This window comes from Tympanuchus pallidicinctus, unplaced genomic scaffold, assembly GCF_026119805.1.
Source record: "Tympanuchus pallidicinctus isolate F22 unplaced genomic scaffold, pur_lepc_1.0 scaffold5, whole genome shotgun sequence".
Taxonomy (NCBI): domain Eukaryota; kingdom Metazoa; phylum Chordata; class Aves; order Galliformes; family Phasianidae; genus Tympanuchus; species Tympanuchus pallidicinctus.
Genome location: NW_026294769.1, coordinates 12,301,317 through 12,324,281, shown reverse-complemented (window position 1 = coordinate 12,324,281; position 22,965 = coordinate 12,301,317). Strand labels below are relative to the sequence as shown.

Genomic DNA, 22,965 nt, shown 5'->3' with positions numbered 1-22,965 from the left:
AGTGTTACGTAAACAGCTGGGTATCTAATGGTAATACAGCCTCCTCTGAAGTGCATCTAATTCTCCAATATCTAAACTGCAAAGAAGTCCAGTGTGATTCAAAGCAGAAGGAAGAAATTTTGTTTGTGCTGTGAGGTCCATTTTCAACTTAAACATCTAGCTCATGAAAGTTCAAGAAAATCTTAAGGTATCAAAACAAAGAAGTAGTAATTGACACTTAAATTTTGTTTTCTATTTATCTGCCAACAGAGCGAGTAGATATAATTGCCTACAAAATTTAATCCATCAACTATTCAAAAGCTATACATTCATTTATGTTGTCCAAAAATATGTCAAAACAATCTGTTTTTAAAATCAATTTTTTTCTGTAAGAAACTCTCATCATGAGCATGGGTATTAGTGGCAGTATCTTACACTCCTTTTCAAGTTCTACCATTACCTATAATTTTCCATATTGTAGTAGTCTAAATAAAGAGATCACTTATGACAGTGTTTGGCTCACTTAATTTAGCTGCTGGGTTTCAACAGCCACACAGAAACACAGAAACAGACTTTCACATTTCACTTTCTTTTCTTCCGTTTTTCTGGGTTATAAATTCCCAGAGTAGATATGTCAATAAAGGTAATGTATATAATAAGTAACTATTAAAAAATATCACAATAAACACGATAAATTCATGTTATATACAATCATAGAATCACCAAGGTTGGAAAAGACCTCCAAGATCATCCAGTTCAATCGTCCACTTACTGCTAGTATAACCTATTAAGCCATGCCCTTTAGAATCACATCCACACATTTCATGAACGCCTCCAAGGACTGTGACTCAACCACCTGCCTAGGCAGCTCACTCTAAAGCCTGACCACTCTTAAGGAGAAGAAATTTTTCCTAATGATCCTGATAGGCTTTTACCTCAAGATTGGCCCAGTTTTCCAGGCCAAGCTGTTACTTCTGTAATCTGACACAAAGTGAATTTTCTGTCCCATTAACACCTCTGAGATACTGGACGTACTTCAGGATCTTAATAAAGAAAAAGAAAATACAAAATTCCAAACTATTTGAAAATGAAAATCTCAAATTTGATTTTTTCCCTGATTCTCAAAACTTTCTTCTGTATTTATCAGAATTTTTAAGCAAATGCATGTTTTGAACTTTGAAAATATTTGAAAACAGAAATAGATTCTTTTAAAAAGGTGCGTTTTCTCCCCCAGGACTTAAGTAAACAATGCTCCTTTTAGTTTTCTCCTAAGAAAAGGTACCAAATCAGTTTGGTTACTTCTAGTTCTGAAACATGATGGCATAATGAGCTCCTTTCATTTTTTTTTTTTTTTTCCTGCACACAGTTTTCTGCACTTTATTCTGAGTTTTCTGAAGGTAAAAGATTACTTTTACCTTCAAGTTCCCCTTTTCATTTGCCTGTACCAGTAACAATAGAACCTCATCTGAAAATTTTCAATGTGAAATAGAAAAGCACTACAGCATAGTCATCTTATTCACTAGCTATAATGTCTGTATTGGACAGTAGGTTGACATTAGAAAGTTGGTGTTTCAGCCCAATAGGCCTGTATGCAACTACTCAGTTTTGGAGCCGAGGGGTGTGCAGTGGTATGTGTTAGGGAGTTGTGTCTCATTAGACATTCTAATGGCCCCATGCTCACTACTGGGTCAGCACTTGCACGTCAGGGGCTGCAAAAAGAACTGTATAGACCATGCACAATGCATTTCTGGAATCTATTGCCAAAAAAAAGTTAATGGAAGCACAGGACAGCCTGGTCTAATATTAGACATAGAGGTTGGTGGCCCTGCCTGTGGCAGGGGGTGTTGGAGCTTGATGATCCTCGGGGTTTCTTCCAACCCAAGCCATTCTATGATAGATAATAAGTAGAATCTTTACCATGATCGAAAATTTTAAGGAAGATTTTAAAAACTCATCTTCATATAAGCCAGTCATCACCTACCTGAGCTTAGACATTTCTCTAAATAACACTTTTTCTGACTTTGCAATAAAGGTGGCCCAGACTACCATAAAGACGACAACTTTGTCAGTAATAATATGTCTTCTGGAAAGCTCTTCAGAGTTTCTTGTTAACTGTGATATTTATGTGCAGAAAACACACATTTGCTGCATTGCAGTAAGCCAGATTTCCCTCCAAAATTACACCCCTTTCGCTGCCAAGGAGAAAGTTAAGCTAATGGTCTGACTGACCACAGTGCTATTTGACCCTCATCTTCCTATTTCCTCTGATCAGTTTTGGCAGTTGGAGGTGAATGGCATTAAATTTAGCCTGGATCTGCTGACACAAACAGTTTATTAAAAGAGAATAATTTCATTGGGGTGGACAAAGACTGAAGAAGGAAAAAAGTTTAAGTTTAACCAAGTTTAACCAAGGTGATGCTTGTGAGATAGATGACTAGATAGATGACTACAAGGAAGTGACTAACACTATGCTTCTTTGAGAATTTGGGACAACTGACACAATCCTACTCCAATTTCTGCTTGCTTAAAGGAGATGCATTTCGGAGGCACAAATTCGCAAACTTTTCCCAGCTGATAACTGTAATATCTCTTAACAAGGTCTTGCAAAACATAAAACAGAGCACAGCCATCTCCATGACATTCAACACCTCTTGAGCAGAGAGGATCTCTACAAACACCCCAAATCTGACAGTCCTTACCCCAGAAGGAGTTCTACAAGCTGGTCCTGGAGGTCAAGCAACCCAGGCTCCTCCAGCTCAAAACAGCAATTAAATCACAGCTTTGCTGCTAGTTGTTATTTTATCACAGCCCAGCTGAAGGTCATCCCCTGCTGCCACATACTGCAGACATCTGTGGTTATCTGAAGGCACTGAAGCAGAGGAGAGCCATGGAATGACACCTTTCTTTTGCTTTTATATTTGTGGTGCTTACTGCAAAAAGAAACAAAGAAACAAACAAAGAAACAAACAAACAGAAAAATCCAAAACAAAACAACAAATCTGAGATATATCAAACTCTCTAAAACCAGATTTAAGATAAACTGCTTAAAGGAAATCTATGTAACGCTTAGAAAATATTTGATGTCTCTCTTCTTATCCTCTTTCATTGTGTATGGCTGCCCTTCTCTTCTTATTGTTACGTAGGCTATAATTCAATCCCTTATAATTTTCTTCAATTTTCAAGTTCCATGGAAGTTATCCTTGCACGTTCACTCCTTCAAGCCTTCTACCTTACAATTGCACGTGGGATTCACTGAGTCATTTGAAGTGTTTGGTCCACTTCACCTGTGTACCAAAACAAGCAGCTTGCCTTTATTGTCTTTTTTGACTTTTTATTCCTTTTTCTTATCCCATGCTGCTGATTTGGGAGTGACTGCTGCTTTTCCTTAAGTAGCATTTTTTTTTTTTTGTCCCCTTTGTGATCCAAATTAGTTCCTTCTTTCTTCTCTGTAATGGAGTCTGAGTTTTCACGCCTGCCTCAGCTTTGCTCTTTACCTTGTAATTTTATGATGTCTCAATGCATAAGAAGCTGTGTGTAGAAGTGGGATCTAAGAATGTGCAAGAAACTTTGTGCACTACGCAATCTTTGAGTTTGCTCACAACACAAGCCATTATATGATTCTGTGAAGGAACTAGCACATTAAGCAAAACTGCAGGGAAGGAAACTTGTTACATCAGTAGTTCTCAAGATTGACCTCTTACTAGCTTCTACCATCTACCACTTTACCATTGTTTGTAAAGATGTGGCAAAGAACTTTGTCACAGTACCAGTGTTCCTGTTAGAATGTTGTCAAAAACCGAAGAATTGACCACTTCATGTTGTTTTGTATCCCAATCACAATGTTTTGGTTTCTAAGAATATGTAGAATTTCCAGATTATGTACTTTTGGATGCTGTGTTTCATCCTACATGCTTGTAATATGAAGACCTTTGTGACAAAATTTTCTGAAAATGAGGATTTGCTGTTATTTTTCAGGCTATATGTTATGCTGTCCATTTTTGAAGGGGAATTCCCCAATGAAACTGGTGAAGTTAAAAAGATTTAGGGCTTTTCCATCAGTGAAACGATTCATTTTTTCCATCAAGTTTTATGTTCTAATAGTTATCTTTGGGGCCTTGATTCAACATCACTGAAGTTCATCAGGTTCTTTCCATTGCTCACAGAGCCAATGGCATCAAATTTTCATTTGGCTTTGGTCACTACTGCCTGACATTCGATATACCTCCTTTATCATCATACTGCCAGCTAGCTTTATACGGACCATAACTGTTGACATTTTTATAATTTAGATTTTTATTTATTAACCTGCTCAGCTATTGTTTCTTATATTAATACTACATACTTTTGAGGTGTTCCAGACAAGCCTATATGAAGGTAGTCTAGCTTGTATTCAAATATTGATAGGTATCTTAGCATTTTGCAAGAAGAGCTTTCTTTCTTTCTTGACTCTGGTATGAGGTCAATAATTTTCCGTAAGTTTATGTGGGGAAAAAGTTTGTTGAAACGATATCCAGGGCCTCTTTTTAACAATAATTTTCCTTTGCTGTATCTTGCCAAGATTATTTAAGCCTCCCAGTGCATATTTATAGGAAGTTTGGACAAGGATGGAAGGAGGATTCATTTTCTGAGAGTCTGAGTATTTCATTGCTTTATTAAAAAGAGAATTTTCACCCTGCTGTAGTTTTTGGATACCTGCATGAAATGTGTTTTCACAGGTTACTGCAAGGGTTTTAGTGCAAACATTTATATCCAATGTGCAGTCATGACACATCTCAAACTAATTCCTGTGCCTTTGTGGTGATGGATAAACTCCAGAGCATTTTCCACCTACTGGGCACAGATTCATGCTGCCCAACTCTGGATGCCTCTGAGCACCCTGTACCAGGCAGATGACTTTTCTGCACTGCTGGAGGGCAGAAATTGAGCTCTTCAAGGCAGGCTTGGTAACATGTGCCCTGAGTCACGTTCTGCATGCTTTTTACTGGAGGCTATGAAATAGATTTCACCTGAACTCTGTCCAGTTTCAACTGCCATTGGATTTCACTTCTCTTCTTTGAAACTGCTGTTCTTCTTAGAACCATAGAATCATGGAATCATAGAATGGTTTGGGTTGGGAGGGACCTTTAAGATCATCTAGTTCCAACCCCCCTGCTACAGGCAGGGACACTTCCCTCCACATCAGGTTGCTATTGCATTACCTTAAGTATGGATCAAATTGGAGGAGAATACATAAAACTTAAGCCTGGTCATTTTGTCTGTTGTCTAGGCAGAGAGCACATACCAAGAGAGGGCCTATACATTTATTTGTTGGATTTTAAAATATGCTTAAAGAATTCTTGGTCATCGTCACAGATCATAGGATGGCTTGAGTTGGAAGGGATCTTATAGCCTATCCAGTTCCAACTCCCTGCTGTGGAGAGGGCTGCCCATCAGATTAGACTGCCCATCCAACCTGGCCTTGAATGCCTTCAGGGATGGGGCATCCACAGCTTTTCCAGGCAACCTGTGCGAGTGTGTCACTGCTCTCTCAATAAAGAATTTCATATCATCTAACCTAAATCTCCCCTCTTTTAAAGCCATCCCCTCTGTCCTATTGCTAGCCGACCATATAAGAAGTCACTCTTTCTCCTGTTTATAAGCTCAAGTATTGGAAGGCTGCCAGGAGGTCTCCCCAGAAAGGTAATATTGAGATAAAATGTCATGGGATGTGTTCAGTGATCCTGAAAGGTTCTCACCCTTCATGGTGCTGGTGCATATCACTTGGAAATGGAAATGTTCCATCGTGTTTTCCAGATAGACCTACACAAATAAATGAAAAGCTCTTGTCTCAGCCCAAGCAGCAAAGTGAAAGGTTGGTAGAACAGCAGAAAGAGAGGTGCCCCATGAATCCCAGCTACAGAGAAGCACTGCTCAGTACAATAACTCCACTGATGGATGTGACCTCCCAAAACTAATTGGTGAGGAGCACAAGCATCGGCTGGCATAGCACCTCTCACAGCCTGTGTTCCATTCACGATTTCCCAGCAGAGGTCTGTTTCGTCAGATAGCTGACTAATGGAATGCAGCAGTCATTCTTCATTTCCTGTGAAGAAACTTGCAAGAGGTGAAGATTCAAGCACAGCTCTCTCTGTTTTCCAAATTGCATTCCTATCAAAAAACTTGGAGAAATTATGATGGAGGGGGGGGGGAGGGGGGGAAAGAAAGAGATTTTGTGTGTTCTCAGAGTCAGACTGTTGCATAGGGTCTATAAAGCAGGGCATGCTGCTGTGCATTGGATAAGCTGTGTACTTATTCGTTCCCCAACTGCAGCGCAGAGGCTCCTATGCATCAATATATGAATTCTGACTGGGCACAGGGTCTGAAAAATATATGTACACATTGCCGTTGCACATCTGGAACTCAGAATTGCTAATGGATATACTGTGATAGAAAAGTGTCTGGCCAATAAACTAGTTTTATATATTTATTTTAAAAAGCATTACCACATTTCTGGCTAGTAGCCTTTCATCCTCTAGACTTTACACCAGTGCATCTGGAATGCTAAGCAGCTCTGTCAGGGATGCAGCCATGTTCCAAAAGGTACCCTGTGTATCTGAAAGAACTTGAAAAACTAATTAAAAAGAAGGAAGGGGGTGGTTTTCCCCAGGGAAACCATTTTATATCAACTTCTACTTCCTTAGAAACCACACGCAAAAATTCTCTCAGGTACTCAGTTAACCCACTGTATCTTCCAGGGTGCTACTATAAACACATGTATCTGTCTCAGAGTGATATATCTTGACTGGATTACGTGCACAGTGCCAGAGAATAATGGATTGTGAATGGTGCACTGTGGGACTAGCAGTGGAAAATGAAGCCCTTTTCGTTTCTATGTGCTGGTTTGACACCTGTCATCTCCCCACAGCCACAGAACCTGCAGGCAGGGCTGATGCCCGAATCACCGTGCATCTTCTCAGCAGAGGCTGAGATTTGATTGCCAACTTGGTCTCTCAGAAGCATTGGGAAATTGCAAGGAAGATTTGGACCCCAGCAAATGGAGAAAACAGCAAGCACGCCTTCTGTCCACGCACACTCTGAGGTGGCACCAGAAAATTATATGCCCAGGTGATGCACGCAGTGTACTTCAGCCAAGGTAACAGGCACGCTCCGTCCTACTGGCCACCTTTACAGACTGTGACTGAAGCACTGTCAGCCATGGCAAGTATTTCATGTTCTGATGCAGACAGAATCCGAAATGCTCCTCCACACAGAGGTAGTCATCCATGTTATTTATATTTGCTTCTGTAAATCTCTTACCTTACATACAAAGTGCTCTGTGCACATATTTTTAAGACAGGAAGCAGCCCAGAGCCAATGGCAGCACACAGTAACTCTCTATATTCAGTGAAGATTTGTAGGGTTAGATTATGGAAACCCTCGAGAACCAGAGACAAATTTTCATTTTCTTCGCTCCTGATTAGGAATTGGATTCAAACTGTGGAAGAAGGAGTAAAAGATCCCTTCTTCATGCTCAGACCACCCAGGTGATTTAACAATAGCTGTTTTGCAGTCTATGTGTTGCCTTTGCAAAGTACTTAGAGGATATGAAGAAACCAACCCATGAGCTTCCTTCCCACTCATTTCTCACCAAAGGTCCCACCATTGGCACCACCAACAAAAACAGGACTAGTACAGCCACTGCTTTACAAAGCTTTATTGCATGATGTGTTTACATAATGCTGTAGAAGTGAGCTCTTCAACTACTTATATCAAGAAATTTTGGACACAGGTCTGTGGTCAGTTTTCCAAATTGACCCTGCATGGCACAGAAAAAAAAAAAAGAAAAAAAAGAAAGAAAGGAAAAAAAAAAGTGTGATTGCATCTTTCCAGACAGTAAAGAGAAAAGAGTGTGAAGAGAAGAGGCAGCCAAGGGGTGCGTTAAAAAGAAAACTCTCCCAGTTTACACTACGTGTGACAAAGCTTCTGAACGATGAATACAAACTGTAGGTGAGCTTTGTGTGTAGTAAAATATTAAAGAGTAATTCAAGTTCTTTATGAAATAAAACTGAGAAACAAAAATGCAGTTTCACGGACAATTAAATTTAACACAAAACAAATTTACCTAAAATGAGGAAACAACAAACAAAAACCCAACAAAACAGAAGGACTTGTTGATAATATCTCTGACCATGCATGGCTTGTTTTTTAAATTACAATTCACAGAATAACACTGCTGGGAAGCCTATTTTACACTATGCTACACAGAACACGAAAACATGAGCAGTGACATTTACACAATTTTACAGTATTTCTCCTTCGTCTAAGAAACACGTCCTTTTCTACTTTACATTTTTTTACAATTCCCAGCTCACAGAAAGGACACTATACGCGCAAAGACAGTCTTTAAAAAGGTGAAATGCACCCAATGCTACAAATAAACCTTTTCTTTCACAGAAGCCTCTGTGTTAGTGATTAAACAAAATATATCTCTATCTGCCACTCAATGTGAAATGGACTAATTAGAAATAACTTTTTTTTTTTTTTTTTTTTTTTTCATGAACATAAAACTATACAATGTCTCAGAAACTCCTTTTGACGTACTTGCTATGGAATTACTAAGCTGCTCGCCAAAAACCTCCTGCTATTGCATCTGTGATGCCAGTTCCGCCAGCTGTTGCCCCGGCCTCACGTGTTGTTCAAACGTTTGCAAATCAGATTCAATAGTTTTCCATAACCAAACATTTTTCCCTTATGAAAACGCTTCAGTTTATTTTCTTTCAGAGCCTGTAAGTACCTGGCAGTTTTCCCTGCAGAAAAACATCAATAGTCACAGCCCTTACAGCCTAGACAGTGTTTCCGGAGTCCAGATGCTGGAACCCCAGGGCCATATGAATGCTGCTTGGGGTTACAATCTCTGTCTACACCCGCACGCAAATCCCATCCCAAAGGCCATGAGAGGAGCAATGTGCGTGCAGTGAGCACACAGGAGAGAAAGGGAGAGAGGATGAGAGCTCTGGGACACCATGCCCTCTGCTCATCCATGAGCTACAGGCAGGCTATGTGTCCACTGTCTGCATGGACAATGGGAGTGAAGTTGCAGGGCTCCCTCCTTGTCCCCCACTGCATCCGAGTGAAGTCAAAGTGTTGTGAAAACAACCACTGTGCAGCACTCTAAGAGCATTTTTGGATGGACACTTGTTTTTGTTGTGCCACCAGGGACAGCAGTGTAGAGGGGACACCTGATAGAAGGAATGCCGCTGCTCGTGTGGAAGGAAGGGAGCACCTTGCAACAGGCCCTACTGACAGCCACACTCTCACTCCAAATTTGTTACACTGAGATGTGAGAGCCTATCTAGATACTCCACGTAACTTTCTATTAAGTGTAACACAAAGACTTGTCTACCCACAAATCTGATGCCTTATTTTGCTGACAGAGTCAATTAGAGATCTGCAATAAAAGGAGATCAAAAGAGAAAAAAAACCATATTTCGAACACTGCCTTTGACACTGTTTCCAGTATTTACAAGAGCAAGAAAGACCCTCATTAAAAACCATTTTATTATTGGTTTTAGATTATGGGTAGTGGTTTATCAAGCAGGAGGGTCACATGTGGCAGGCAATGGGTTATAAAACAACTGCAATCCATGAGGCGGGTGCCTAGACTCACCAAAAGGTGAAGAGTGATGCTTTTCATTGTTGTGAGGGATTTTTCTTTTCCAGTTGTGGAACATGGCATTCCCTGGGGGAGTTTCTTTAGCCCCATCACTGCTACTGGAAGCTATCCCTTGGATGGGACTGAGGGACTACAAAGTATTTATGTACATTCTGCTTTTAAGTACCAAGGCAGACAAGGAAGTGAGGACAGCTTCCCTCTGGCACCCATCTCAGATGCTAAAGTTTAACTTGGCATCCAAATCAGGAAGGTATTAGGGTGGTAGACAGGCAGACAAGTTACTGACAGCAGATGGGTGCTGAAATGAACACCATCGGCGACCCTGAGAACTCTGAGGACACTCAAAACTCTGGGCACTAAATTTGCAACTGACTGGTTCTGTATAAAAGGTGAGTATGGGAGTTACTACGGTTGCAAGTGTTGTAAACTAGCCTTTATGGATCTCTAAGTGAGAAACAGCTACATCAGGTTTCTAAGACCTTTCTGTTTGTCACAAAACCTATCCTCATCTCATATGTACTATAAAACAACTGCTGTATCCTTATGGTGATCTCTCTGGATGTTGAAGAGACAGGCCGTAACTCAAACTCTGAAGGCTGCAAGATGATCAGACAGAAAGAGGCACACAGACAATGCCAATTCCTCCATTTCATCTGGAATCCACTGGTTAGATGATGGGGAACAAACGTTATTCCCCAAATCAGGAAGTGCTAGCAGATGCAAGAGGAAATAATGCCACCTTCAGTATTAGCACATTGGGCTCCTGGCCATTGTGAACTGAAGAAGAAAACTTTCTTGTAGTTACTATATTGCTCCTGCTTTTGATCACCTCATTGCAGTAAACACTGACAACCTCAGATTAACCTTACTGCATATTACTGCATAAACAAGACCAAGTTGCCCTTCAGAAAATCTGGTATCAGTTTTACAGGTAGAGAGCAGAAGATGAAGCAAAAAACACAGAAAACCAATCATAATGGAAGAATGGATAAGGAATAGTACGCTTCACATGTACAGACTTGCATCCAAAGAATCTGAAATAAATGGGTATTTTTTCCTGACCATATTCTAACCCTGTTCACGATATTTAAATTTTTCCTTGTTAAGCAGCATATGAAATTTTGCACATTTTTTTTCAATATTTCTGGGAAATACCTAAGTCCAACTATTAATAATTCATGAGCAATATTATTCTTTCACGCACAGCCATTGTGCTAAATCTAAATGACACAAATCTATTTCCAGTTAGCAAGTGCTCACAAAAAGCTAACCACTTTGCACACTGAGCAAATTTTAGTTAAAATACTGACTTTTAAAGATGTGTGATTCTCTCCAATCATATACAGAACCTCTGCCAATCTAAATACATTTTGTTGCATTTGGGCTTCTTTTATCACTTAACAGGTATAACAGCTCGACAAAACTATTACATTCAAGTTGTCTTCCTCATGTCAGACCTCAAAGACCTCCACAAACCCCCATTACCTTCATTTCTTTGTTTAAAACATCCTCAAGAGAAATTTCTAAAGTTCATAGTAGAAAGCAGCACATAAAGATCCACTTTAAACTCCAGATGCTAGTAGGTCTTGCTTATTTTATAGTGAGACAGTTACATGCCACTTCTTTCTGTTTCCTAGCCTTCCTTTTCATAGCTTTCCAACACACAACACATTTTATTAATTACAAAACCGCTGCCTTCTGCTTACATATAAAACTGACTTTTTAACAGAGGGGAAAATCACATCCAACTCAATGCCACCCTTAAGAAACTTTACTCACAAGTGATTCTTTACTCTACAGACTTTGACACGTGAAGATCCAAAGCAACAGCAAATAAAAACTAAAATGTTACTATTGAGAGTGGAGACAGCATGGATATAGTATGCTCCACTGCAGATCTTGTAGAGCTGTCAGCTACTTGATTCTCTAACCAATTGGACATTGGGTGATTCTCTAACCAATTGCTCCATTCAGTGTGACACCAAGAATGATCAAGGTTTCAGAGGTTTATTCTGTTTGGTGCCACTAATTCTTACAATTTGGGATTATCCTGTCCTTAAAGAGAGTAGAGTAACTTTCAGATGTACTTGACCTAACTTGAGTACAAGAAACAGCACAGCTATAACACTACAAGCCCAGCGTAGACTAATTAACCCTACTTTTCTAGTGTGTTTTGCAATCAGAATTAGTTCCTGCTACCATGACTAAACTGCTGTTCCCCTGCCATTTGGTTTGAAGGAAGCCTCAACTGCTACTGCTAGGCACACATTTCCTTAATCTTAGAATCTAAGGCAATGGAAAGAGATAATCTTGTGCATCCTTGAGGATAGCCATTTACAAACTTTGGCTTAAAAAGTTCCCTTTTATGTTACTGTTAACTGCAGTTCTCTTCAAAATGGTTCAGTACTGGCAAGGGTGATTGTGTTCAATCCATCTTCACTGATGCGTTTGTCCTCCACTTAAAGGCAGATGAGCTGACTAAAGTTCTCCAAATACACACGCTGAGGGCAGCTATGAAAAGTCTGTTATCAAACAGTGAGATAAGGGCAAGCATACTGGAGTGTTCACTGTGGTACCCTCTCCACTTGCATCAAGGATAATCACAAAAAAACTCACAAAAAAAAAACAAAGAGTAAAGAACAGCAAAACCACAGCAGGCTCTTAGCAGGGCCATTCCACGTTCAGATCAATTACTTTGAAATAAATCACCACATTATCTTGCAGCAGAGAAAAGCAGCATGAAGGGCACAGGCAAGTAAACGAAACTTCCTGATGTTACTATCTGAATGTATTTGCTGAGTGTGTAAATTGTAGGCGCAGGTTTCTCTGAAATTGTACAAATGGACAGCATAGCCAAAGCTCATCAAGAGAGAAGTATTCTGTGACCTCTCCTCTGTGTCCATGGTGCTATGTACAGTATGAGCATGTATTAATACACATGAATTCAGGATCCTACTCACTCTGCTTGTACTGCAGCCCATTTTCTACCCCACAGGATGAATCCCATTGAATAACATTGAGTTTCTACAAAAAGACATTCTTTTCCTCCTGTCCTGGTGGAGGGGTAAGGCCCCAGCGTGACAGTCACGGTCCAGCTGGCTTCAGCAGGAGCATGACTTCACTCCATGACTGTGTATAGATACACGCACATATATCCACACATTCATTCTGTACAAATACAAAGGTACACATACATTTTTACATTCTTTGGTGGCAAAATAAAACAAACCACAGGGTTGCACAGATCGTGCATCTTTGCTTAATGAATCAGCTTCAGGAAAATCAGGGTTGCTGTAACAGGAGTTATTTTGCTTCTTTAAGGACTGTTCATTGCATTGACAAAATGCCATACATTTACAATGACTAAAACGGGGCACAAGGAAAGCCAACGCAAACACAACTCACATAATGACGGATAACTCAGCGAAAGGCCCCTCCTACCCACATCAATGCACCACGAGAAAAGCAGCCACATGCTTTCACCTACAAGCACTCATGTGCTTCCCTAGCTACTGTCAGGATGCTGTGCTGAGCCGCGGCATACCCTTCTCCTGCCTTGGCTGTGGGTTTCCACTTTTTGTTGCTTATTAAAATTGAACTAACAGAAGATGGGATGTTGGGAGCAGCAGACGAGGCTGGCGCGACAATGCCACACCGAAGGGTTGTCAGCCCGCGTGTTTCGGACGGCTCTTCTCGTCGCCGCCTCTGGGATGTCAAACCTGCATCTCAGAGGTGCTGATGAGGCCCAACGCTTTGGCTTCTTCTGGTGTCAGTCCGCTCTTTAGTGTCCTTCTCACTGCATGGCCGTAAATTCCAAAAGGAGGGAAAATAATAAATAAAACAAAAAGAAAATGCAAACGATTAAAAATGATAATTAGAGGAGAATTTCAGCTGAAAAACACTTAATGTGCATACTGAATCAGATCGAGAGTTGCTACGCAACTCCAAAAAGTCAGGGCAAAACCATTTGTCACTGTCAGTTAGTCAATAAAGAATTCTCAGGATAAATATCACAGCATTTTAAGACTATTTTTTTTTGCTCTACGACTTTATGAGTGGATTCTCAGTCCACAGAAGGTATTGTGTGCCCCATTATCTCATAAAGAATTTTTAAAAGACCTTCTGGATCTTTATAGGGCTCAATTGAATTTATCACTGTTAAATCCTTTGTGACCATTCTAAGATATAAAAATAAACTCCCCACAGATAAAAGATTTAAAATAAGTAATAAGTAATAATTATATAGTCAATTAAAATCATTACAAATAATGTGCTCATACACACTCCTTTTTCTTCTGTCATATTCCCTCATCGCAGACCCCATCTGATCATCTTTGTCATAATTTAATTTACATAATTTTATATGAATTTGAGTGATAAATCTTGGTCAAATTTTCATTTCTTACTTTCCTATGAAGAGCTCTGAACAGTAGCTATAACATTAAACTTTTAAAATTCGCATTTACATTCTTTACTCAGAAATCTAAGTGTTTTCCTTGGTTTCCTACTGCCATGATTTTCAGATAAATATACTTAGCTCAAGATGCAAGCAAGGTGTTCACTCTGAACTTTGATACTCTTTAAGTAGAAGATGCACATTTAAAAGTTTAAGCTGCATGCATAACATAAACAATGACTACACTGAACAAAATATATTCACTTTCAAAATAATTAAGTCTAGAGGAAAAGCTAAAGGAAGGAATTACAAGTGGTGGTTAAGAACTTCTTGCATTGCTATCATCTAGTGTAATTCAGACATCTAACTTCCAAGGATATTGCCTCCATGTAACTGAAACTGGGTGGTCACGTTCAAGGGTCTGGTGGGAGTGAGAGAAATAGATGGATCAGTATCATAAACAAGGAGATAACGGAAGGGCAAAAGATGGCATATCTACATCTGACACAATGCAGGTAGGACAAACATGACCTATGTGTAATAGACAAACCATTTCCATCAGTTACTGAGTTTAATTAACTGAGATGTGAGTACCAAATGTATAATTGTTCCACCATTACCAAACTGTTGCTTGAAAGTTTCTTTTCAAGATTAAATCCTATCTCCTGCAGCGTCTGAAAAATGACTAAAGATCACCAGAGGTCTGCATGGCAGCGTTTCTTGACAGCCACTTTTTTCTACAATAGGGATCAGCAATATCTTCCAAGTTTAACAACGCTTAGGTTAAAGCAACATAATGTTAAATGCAACTCATGAAGTCAAAGTGAGTTAAAACTAAACAAGTGCTATCAGAAGAGCAAAACACTTTGAAAATGCTCTGGTCTCCAAGATTCAGAACACCCAGCACAGAGTTTTGCGTCACTCCACATCGCTGGCACTGTTTTCTGTTTCTCAGATCAGATATTTGAATATCTAATAACAAACGTTCAATTTCAGATATAAGTGTAAGACCTTTGGACTCTACGGCCTCAGTGAATCCTACAACGTGTATTTCTCTATCAAATTAAATACACCAGTAGCAAAAGAACAAATATAAGAAAGCTGCAGCTGAATTTTTTCTCTCATTACAAGTAAAGATTACCCTGAACTGCTCACCTAGCAGTTTATCAACTTCTCAGATTGTTTTTTTTTCTGTACACTCTGTAGTACATGAGCAAAGAAGTTATCACAGCTAGCTTAGCCGTCAACACTGCAGGGATGTTAAGAGACCCACATACACTGATTTAAAGAAGAGCTTTTAAGGTACCAGCCAAGCCCAAGTCATGGAATTATTAACTTACTAGAAAAAGCCAAATGGATTTACAATATCATATCGGTCTCTTAAAAAAAACTTGCACGAGCTTCCTTTAAAAAGCCATGATCAGGAGCTAAAATTCCACAGCAGAAACCATCTTCATGAAAAACAAACAAGGGCAGAAACAACATTTTCTTGTTTAAATAAACAAGAATTCTCTGAATCTCCAGATGCAGATCTACTGAACGTATTATGCCCTTGTCAAGAGAGCTTTGCATATGACCCTTGGATGACTAAAAATTCCTGTAACGCAGCATGTGACATGGCCAGGTGCCTTGTCCTGGGCCTGCCACACACCTCACCCAACAGATGCCAACCCCTGGTTTATACCTTCTGTGCCACTGCTAAGCAAATAAGAATGACAGCACTCAGTGAATTGCTGAGACACATGTAGCTGCAATTAAACAAAATAATCTCTTTGCATCCCTCAGTTCACTGTTCTTACTTATCCAATTCTCTCTTATGATACAGAGAAAGATAACTTGGATTTAAGACATCTCAGTGACCTGAGCTTTTAAGGGCAGCAGTTCTGAGAAAACAGCTCCAAATGATGCAAGAGTTTGGCAGTCCTAACAAGACTGTCAAGCAAATGGTTAATAAAAAGCAAAGAGGTGAAGAAACTTGCCAGTGACAGAATGGTTCCCATAAACGCAGTCAGCTGCTGACTTGTATAAACTAAGCATGTGGGGCCAAGTGCAGCAAAGTACTGTGGCTATTTGCAAGATTCAAGCTGTCCACCATCAGCAGGCAACCTGAAGGATAACAGCTGACAGAATCACAGTCCAGACTCAAATGACTGAATTCTTGCTCTCAGCCAACCAGACATAGATGAATCCACTTGCAGTTTGCAGGAGTTTGCACTTAGGGAGATGCAAGTGGCCTGATAAAGGGTATTGGCATCTTTGTATAAAAATTACATGCAGTATGTGCAATTTACTCACAGTGCTTTTCCTCACTGGACAATACAGCTGATGGATGCACATCAAAAGTAGCACAGGAGAGTTATTCACTGCTGTCTGCACTGGCTGGTGGACTGCAAAGGCTTATGGGCGAGGAAGCCGTAAGGCAGCCGAGCTACCTACAGGAGCAGGAACCACTCAGGGAGGTGGATGAACCCTGTGACATGTTGTTAGATAGATGTCCTTGGACTTTTTTCTTTTTTCTCATGTATTTGGTAAGGCTCCTTCACATTGGGAGAGGTCATGGACACATTCAGTCATCGGAATTGAATGCAGAGAGATATTTTCCTTCCATGTTTTATAGGCATTGCAAAATTACATTTCTCAAACTAGATCTTCACTCTCCCCTTTGCAGTGAACTCTGTCGTGTCTCTGACTGGACTAGACATAATATCTTGGCTTGTAAAACTCTTGGCCTGCTGCAGATCACATTAAACTGAGTTATGGAATGTATTTTGGAGGCAGTGACAATAAAAATAAGGCTTTCAAATGACCTTTTAGGTTCTTTAAGCAATTTTTAAAATGTTTGCTAAAGAAACATAACAGAGAGAGAAAATAACTTCTACTCTTGCCACAATCAAGGCCTGCTGAGATTCTATAACCAAGAAACCAAATGTTGTTTTTATGGGGTCAGAGGGTATGATATTCTTTGTTAATCAGGAAATCTAGAATTTTATTTTATATCTTGGCAGAATGCAGTGTGCTTATGAGGAACTTGATGAATCTGACTATGCCCGCTGGGTCAGAATCTGCATAGACATACGGTCCTCAAAGAAAGTGGGGATGTTTTTAAAAAGGCGATTCCGTAAGTGTAGCTTTGTCAGATACTATGATTGAGGGGCAGATGGCTCTTTAGAAGGCAAACGGTGCTCCTGATTTTCCCTCCTACTTTGTTGTTGCTGTTTAATTTCTTATTTTTTAAGATGCAACAGTCAAGAATAATCTGCCTGGTGACATTTATTCTTACGTTTGCAATGGATTCTGGAATGTGTATATAACACTTGTATGGCAAAGTCATTTGCAATGCAGAATATTCTCTGCATAGGTAGGACCATTTTCCTCCTTGAGAAGTTGCAGAGTTCGTTCCGTCTTACTATAAAAAGATGTGGCAGCCACAGAACTTTCCTCCAGGCCCAGATGCAAAGGTAACGCAGCTGCTACTTGCTATGTGGCACAAAGAAAATTCTAGGTGGCTGCAAATCACATAGCAAGGACAGCAAGAAAGCAGATTATAAGAGGCAATACAGACTAGCTCCACCATATCATTTCTTTTCATGTATCTTAATTTTATTTTCTGTTACCTTTTGAAAATGCAGCCTGCACACCTGGTCTTTTTTCTCATATATTCATTATATTGCCTCAGACTTTACTGCAGTGAGTTTGCTAACGGCAATTTGCAACACAAAAGCACAATCTGAACACTCTTGATCACATTTGTTCCTTTTTATCTTTTTCTGCATTTGTGTATTATTATGTCACTGTCTACATAAGCCATACTTATCCTTAGTAACACATATATCATTGCACAATATGAGTAGGCATGGATTGGTAAAAAAAAAAAATAAAAATAGTAAAAGGATGATGTGTGGAGATTTTCTTACAGTGATTTGTAGGTGAGTTTTTGCAGGAACCTTTCCGAAGAAGTAAAGCCAACTTATACATAGTCTTTTGCTCACTTAGAGCTCCAGGAGACAGTGTATGACTGCCTTGCAGTTCTGCTTCATTGATGACACAAGTCTCTCCTAACAAGAAACAGTAGTGCAACCACCACCAGGCTATCTGTGACATAAAGAAGAGTCTGGCACTGTTGATGGACAAAGTGACATACTCTAACTTGTTCCTCTCTGGGTGGCTTACGATTTAAGGAGCAAAAATAAAATAGCATGAAGATACAGTTTTTAAAGTAATATTGACATGTAGTTGAAACTGGAATTTCCAGCTTATTTCACATATAATCATTTAAGAAGTCCTAAAAGTAAGGAAAAGAGAAGGACATAACTCCTTTCTTGAAAACTTCCCATGACAAAAAATAGACTAATTTTTAGGAGTTCTGTGAACTAAATTAAAAGCAATCCTGCTGCCACCTCTTTCATCATTTCTCCCATTTAAACCCATAAATCAGAAGTGATTCCCCTATTAATAGGTGAAGTATCAAGAATAAAGAGCTCAGTAACAACTGAGTCTGAATGTAAGTACTATCTAAGACTAGACCATACATTAACAATGCACAGGACAAAAAAGGCAGGAAATAGGATACAGAAAATAAGCTATCTAGCACAAGCCCTTTGGACACTTAGCCTTTAAATTCCATTTTCAAATTTTAAAATGACTTGAAGTCTGTTTGAAAGTGATATATGACTAAGTAACATTTTCACTAAGGGGGTAGCTTAGGCTTATAAACAAAGTGCTCAGGAGTGACTTGGCAGGGAAGCGTGACCATGTTTGAATACACTGTTCTGGGGAACTCAGATCAATTGCCTCCATCAGGAATTTGCGCTGGAAAACACAACAGCACAAGGAATCAGCTCCACAGGCCCATCAGATTAAAAATAACTACAATACAACAATGCTGTAGTTATGCTGATCAGGTGGCATTGTTCTGCCTAGAGAAAGCCATATATATACACACATACATATGCACACTTTATGACTGAGGCAAGATAAATGTGTAGTAGCTTTGTGTGAAGCATTTTTTTTTTTTTTTTTAATTCTCCTAACAAAGATGCATCTGACACTTGCATTTAAGTGCAAATTCCTGCTTACAGAGATAGATCCTCGTGTTACACTTCTTCGTGGCAGCAGAGGGCTCTCTTTGGCAGCTATGGTATCACAAGAGTCTTCTAGAAAACTGCATGAGACACCATGTCTGTTACTGCACTTCTTTTATAAGGAGACTTGTAAAGTAATCTTCTACCTCCTTATCTTCTCTTGGTCCCAGATGAAGTGCTTTCCGTAACAGTGTAAAACTTGAAAGCTTTACAGAAAGAAACTTACAGAAAGAAACAAAACAAAATGTATATCCTATCAACAGAAGGCTAACAATGTGTAACTCAACCACTCATTAGTTTTTTAATACTTGGAACTTAACTACCCAATAACCCAATTCTGGGAATAAATCTTGTAACAAAAATTCAAAAGCCTTGAAATATATCTTAAATTATGCCACCTAAAAAGAAACAGTGTACTGTTGGCCAGAACAATTCCAGCACCTATAAATCTTTGTCTAGAAGTGCAGGAAAAGTTGCAGATCACTCTTATTTTTGGTTCTCCCAGTGCTGAGCCAAAGCAGAAGGATGTGGCAATGGTCTGGCTCACTGTGGGATTCTGCTGAGCAACGGGCTTCATTTGCCAGGGTTTTATTCTGTGCTAAGACCAAAATCCAAGCTGTGGCCACCTCTTCCTCCACGAAGCAGCATGTCTGGACAAGACGTGATCACACAAAGTGGTGGTCACTCTAAAATCGCTAGGGAAAGTCACTGCAGCAGCAGTTTTCTCCTTATACCTACATCACCTCCTTTGTGCTTGTGTTCATAATGTAATATGTAATATAATTCAAAGCAAAATTAAGGAGATTTTAATGATACAGGTTTGTTACTTTTAGATCTGACTTTCTCAATATAAGAAAAATAAAGCTGCTTCAAGCAGTAAGTATGAGCCCCATTAAAAACATTTGCATCAGAATAAAACTCACTACAGAAATGACTCATAGATTCCTCTAAAACTGTGACTGGAAAATGAATTTAAGCGTCTCTTACAAGTAATTTTTTACTAGACTTCTAGAGCAGGCTTTCATGAAATCTTTTGTTCCGAAAGATACCTCATGTGGAACTGTACAGAATAACTCTATCTGTCCATTTCTTTCTCCTATAGCTGTTGATATTGGCCTCTGGCAGTGGTGAGGCAAAGGTCTACAAAGGCCTCACCCTCATGAGTTACATCCATTGCTACCATTTACTGTGGTCAACTATAAGCCCATTAATTATGATTAATATTGTTTATTAAATTACTGGTATTATTTTACTGTAGGCCATTCAGCGCAGTTTTGCCACTTTTGCAAAGATAGTGCCATCCTAAGGATGAAAGAATGTACTACTTAAAAGGCATCCAAAAGACACAAGCTATCTTGGCATCTCGGGGAGATAATCTCCCAGCTGCCAGAGCTTTAAGAGTTTTATCTCACATTCTGCTTTCATTCAATAATTAGATTCTTATTAACCGGTTTTGATCTTCTCAAGGCTCAATACTGAGGACAAACAAACTTAATACAATCAGTGAAATATTTACTTTTTCTAAAAAATTGTTGATAAATGTACATCACTAACTAGATTACTCTAACTCTCTTCTAACTTCTGATAGGATCCTCTTACTCAAATCCTAAATAATTCATTGCAAATTCTAAGTAAAGTTGCTATTCTTTAAAATGTTTTATATAGATCTTCTTCTTGTAAGGTTTCTGTTGTTTTTTTTTTTAAGCATAATTTCCATTAACTCCTGCTTTTAGTCTGGCCATAAATACCAGAACAGTCTCCCTCCTGGTATTTTGGCACTTCTGTATCTTTTCATAGCCAGAAAAAGTAAGTGAAGTGGCATGAAAATAAAAAATAATGAAAAAAAAAAAAAAAGAAAGAAAAGAAGAAAAAGTTAATCTAAGCACACTGTGATTTCCAAACAAAGATTACACACTTCCGGATTCAAATAGACTCCCATCTATTATTTTGTTTGCTTACAAACATGTCTATTCCAAAGCAGCACCGCATGTGTTATTAAAACTTGTTTAAAACCTGTTTCCAAGCCTGGTCCTTTGGCAGAGTTCTTTCCCTTATTTTGGCACATGATGACAGCATGCTTACTCCCATTTCACTTTTACTGAAGGTGGAATTTAGCAGAAATACCTGACCTGAGATGTTATACTGTTAAACTTAATCCATCAGCCCTGAGCTTATTTGTCTAGGATTCACATAATCTTGATTCAACTCCTATCTCCTCCACAGTCCCCTTGTACAAATCTGACAGATTACCTGAGTCATGTCTCAGATCCATTTCACCAAAAAGACTGTAAGAATGTTTTACTCTCCACAAGTCATTACACAAATAAATGATTAAATCTTTATGAGATGTATCTATATCCCAGAGGTCGATTAGCAGGTATGTTTTGGGGCTAGCGTATGATTCCAACATCTAACAAAGAATAAGACTTCATGGAGGCATTCAAGGCCGGGTTGGATGCAGCCCTGGGCAGCCTGGTCTAGTATTAGATATGGAGGTTGGTGGCCCTACCTGTGGCAGGGGGTTGGAACTTGATGATCCTTGAGGTCCCTTCCAACCCAAGCCATTCTATGATTCTATGCCTCTCCTGTCTCTTTTCTAAACATCACAAATAATTTTGATCAAGTCATTTCATTCAAATATTGGATTAAATTCTGATCCAATTATCTGCTCCAAACTAATTTCTCCAACACAAACCTAAGCAGATTTTCAGTTTTAATAAAATCTAGGAGAAACCAGAGAGTACACACAGAGAGATGCTATGAGATAAAAGCAATGTTGGGGAAAAACAAGCCTCCAGCAGAATACAGTGTAACCACCAGTAGGATAAGCAGTGCTTACTGTCAGATATTAGTCACACTTGGATCCTACATTATGACCAGTCAGGGTGAAATGAAGATCCAAATGGATGTAATGCTGTACAGTTATCTTTAAAGATTTACCTCCTTGGAGCAGTTACCTGAAATTATTTGTTGGAAAGAACATGATAGGATCCTCACTCTTTGTCAACTGCCTTGACTTTAGGGAGCCAGGAAACATATTTTTAGGTATGAAAAACCTGCTGATACTAATAATACTAATAATTACTTCATAAAGGAAGAATATAGAGAATATAGAGAATATTTGTGCTTCAGTCTAGTTGCCTTAAGGGAAATGCATGGTGAATGGTCTCTTTATGATAAACTATGGCTTAGTCAGCATTTGAGCAAGGTAATGAATCCACGGGACTTTGTCCTTTTTCAGAGCTCTGACACAGTCATTCACAGAGGTCAGAAATCCACCCTGTCTGGCTCAGCGTTTCCAAGTATTGCACTACATAAGCTAAAATTAGTTTGAATACCTTCTGAATGCTGACTCACTCTTAAAAAAATGGAGTATGATCTTTGTGATGCTGAGTCATGGGCATTATATCATACTCCTGAAACAGATCTATCCAGTTAACTGGGACAAACTAAAAGATGTCCAGGCTACTCCACAAAAAGCTAATTCTGAGAGAATGATATTATGCTAGGAGATGGATGCTGTAAATAAACAGCCAGGACTAGAAAGAAAACAGCATCAACTTTCTACTTGTCCAGCACTCGTGGTTTTTTTCCAGTTCTTTTAAGTCTTTTATGGATGATACTCTTTGTCTTTAGATGTCTTCTGACGCATCAAAGCTGCCATGGCTAGAACAATTTTGTGGTTTTTTTTTCTCCCCCAGATAGCAACAAGTCACACAGGCTGTTCATGAATTTCCATTTAGGAACAGCCCTAGTCTTTGTACAATTTGTTTCTTAGCTCACTGCTTGTAATCGACACAGCAAATTCTGCCTATACACTTTGCATTCATTTTTTTTTTTTTTTCTTTTTTTTCCAA

General features: G+C 39.2%; 1 protein-coding gene across 11 annotated transcripts in view; it reads right to left on the bottom strand.

Annotated features, from left to right (window-relative positions):
- Window positions 1-7,657: 7,657 nt before the first annotated feature.
- FHOD3 (formin homology 2 domain containing 3) overlaps window positions 7,658-22,965 on the bottom strand; it is a 360,936-nt gene continuing 345,628 nt past the window's right edge. For all 11 annotated transcript variants that reach the window (XM_052704373.1, XM_052704371.1, XM_052704366.1 and 8 more), the window contains one exon: window positions 7,658-13,427. In XM_052704373.1, the coding sequence (XP_052560333.1) occupies window positions 13,345-13,427 (83 nt within the window). In that variant the 3' untranslated portion in view covers window positions 7,658-13,344. The remainder of the gene's footprint in view (window positions 13,428-22,965) is intronic.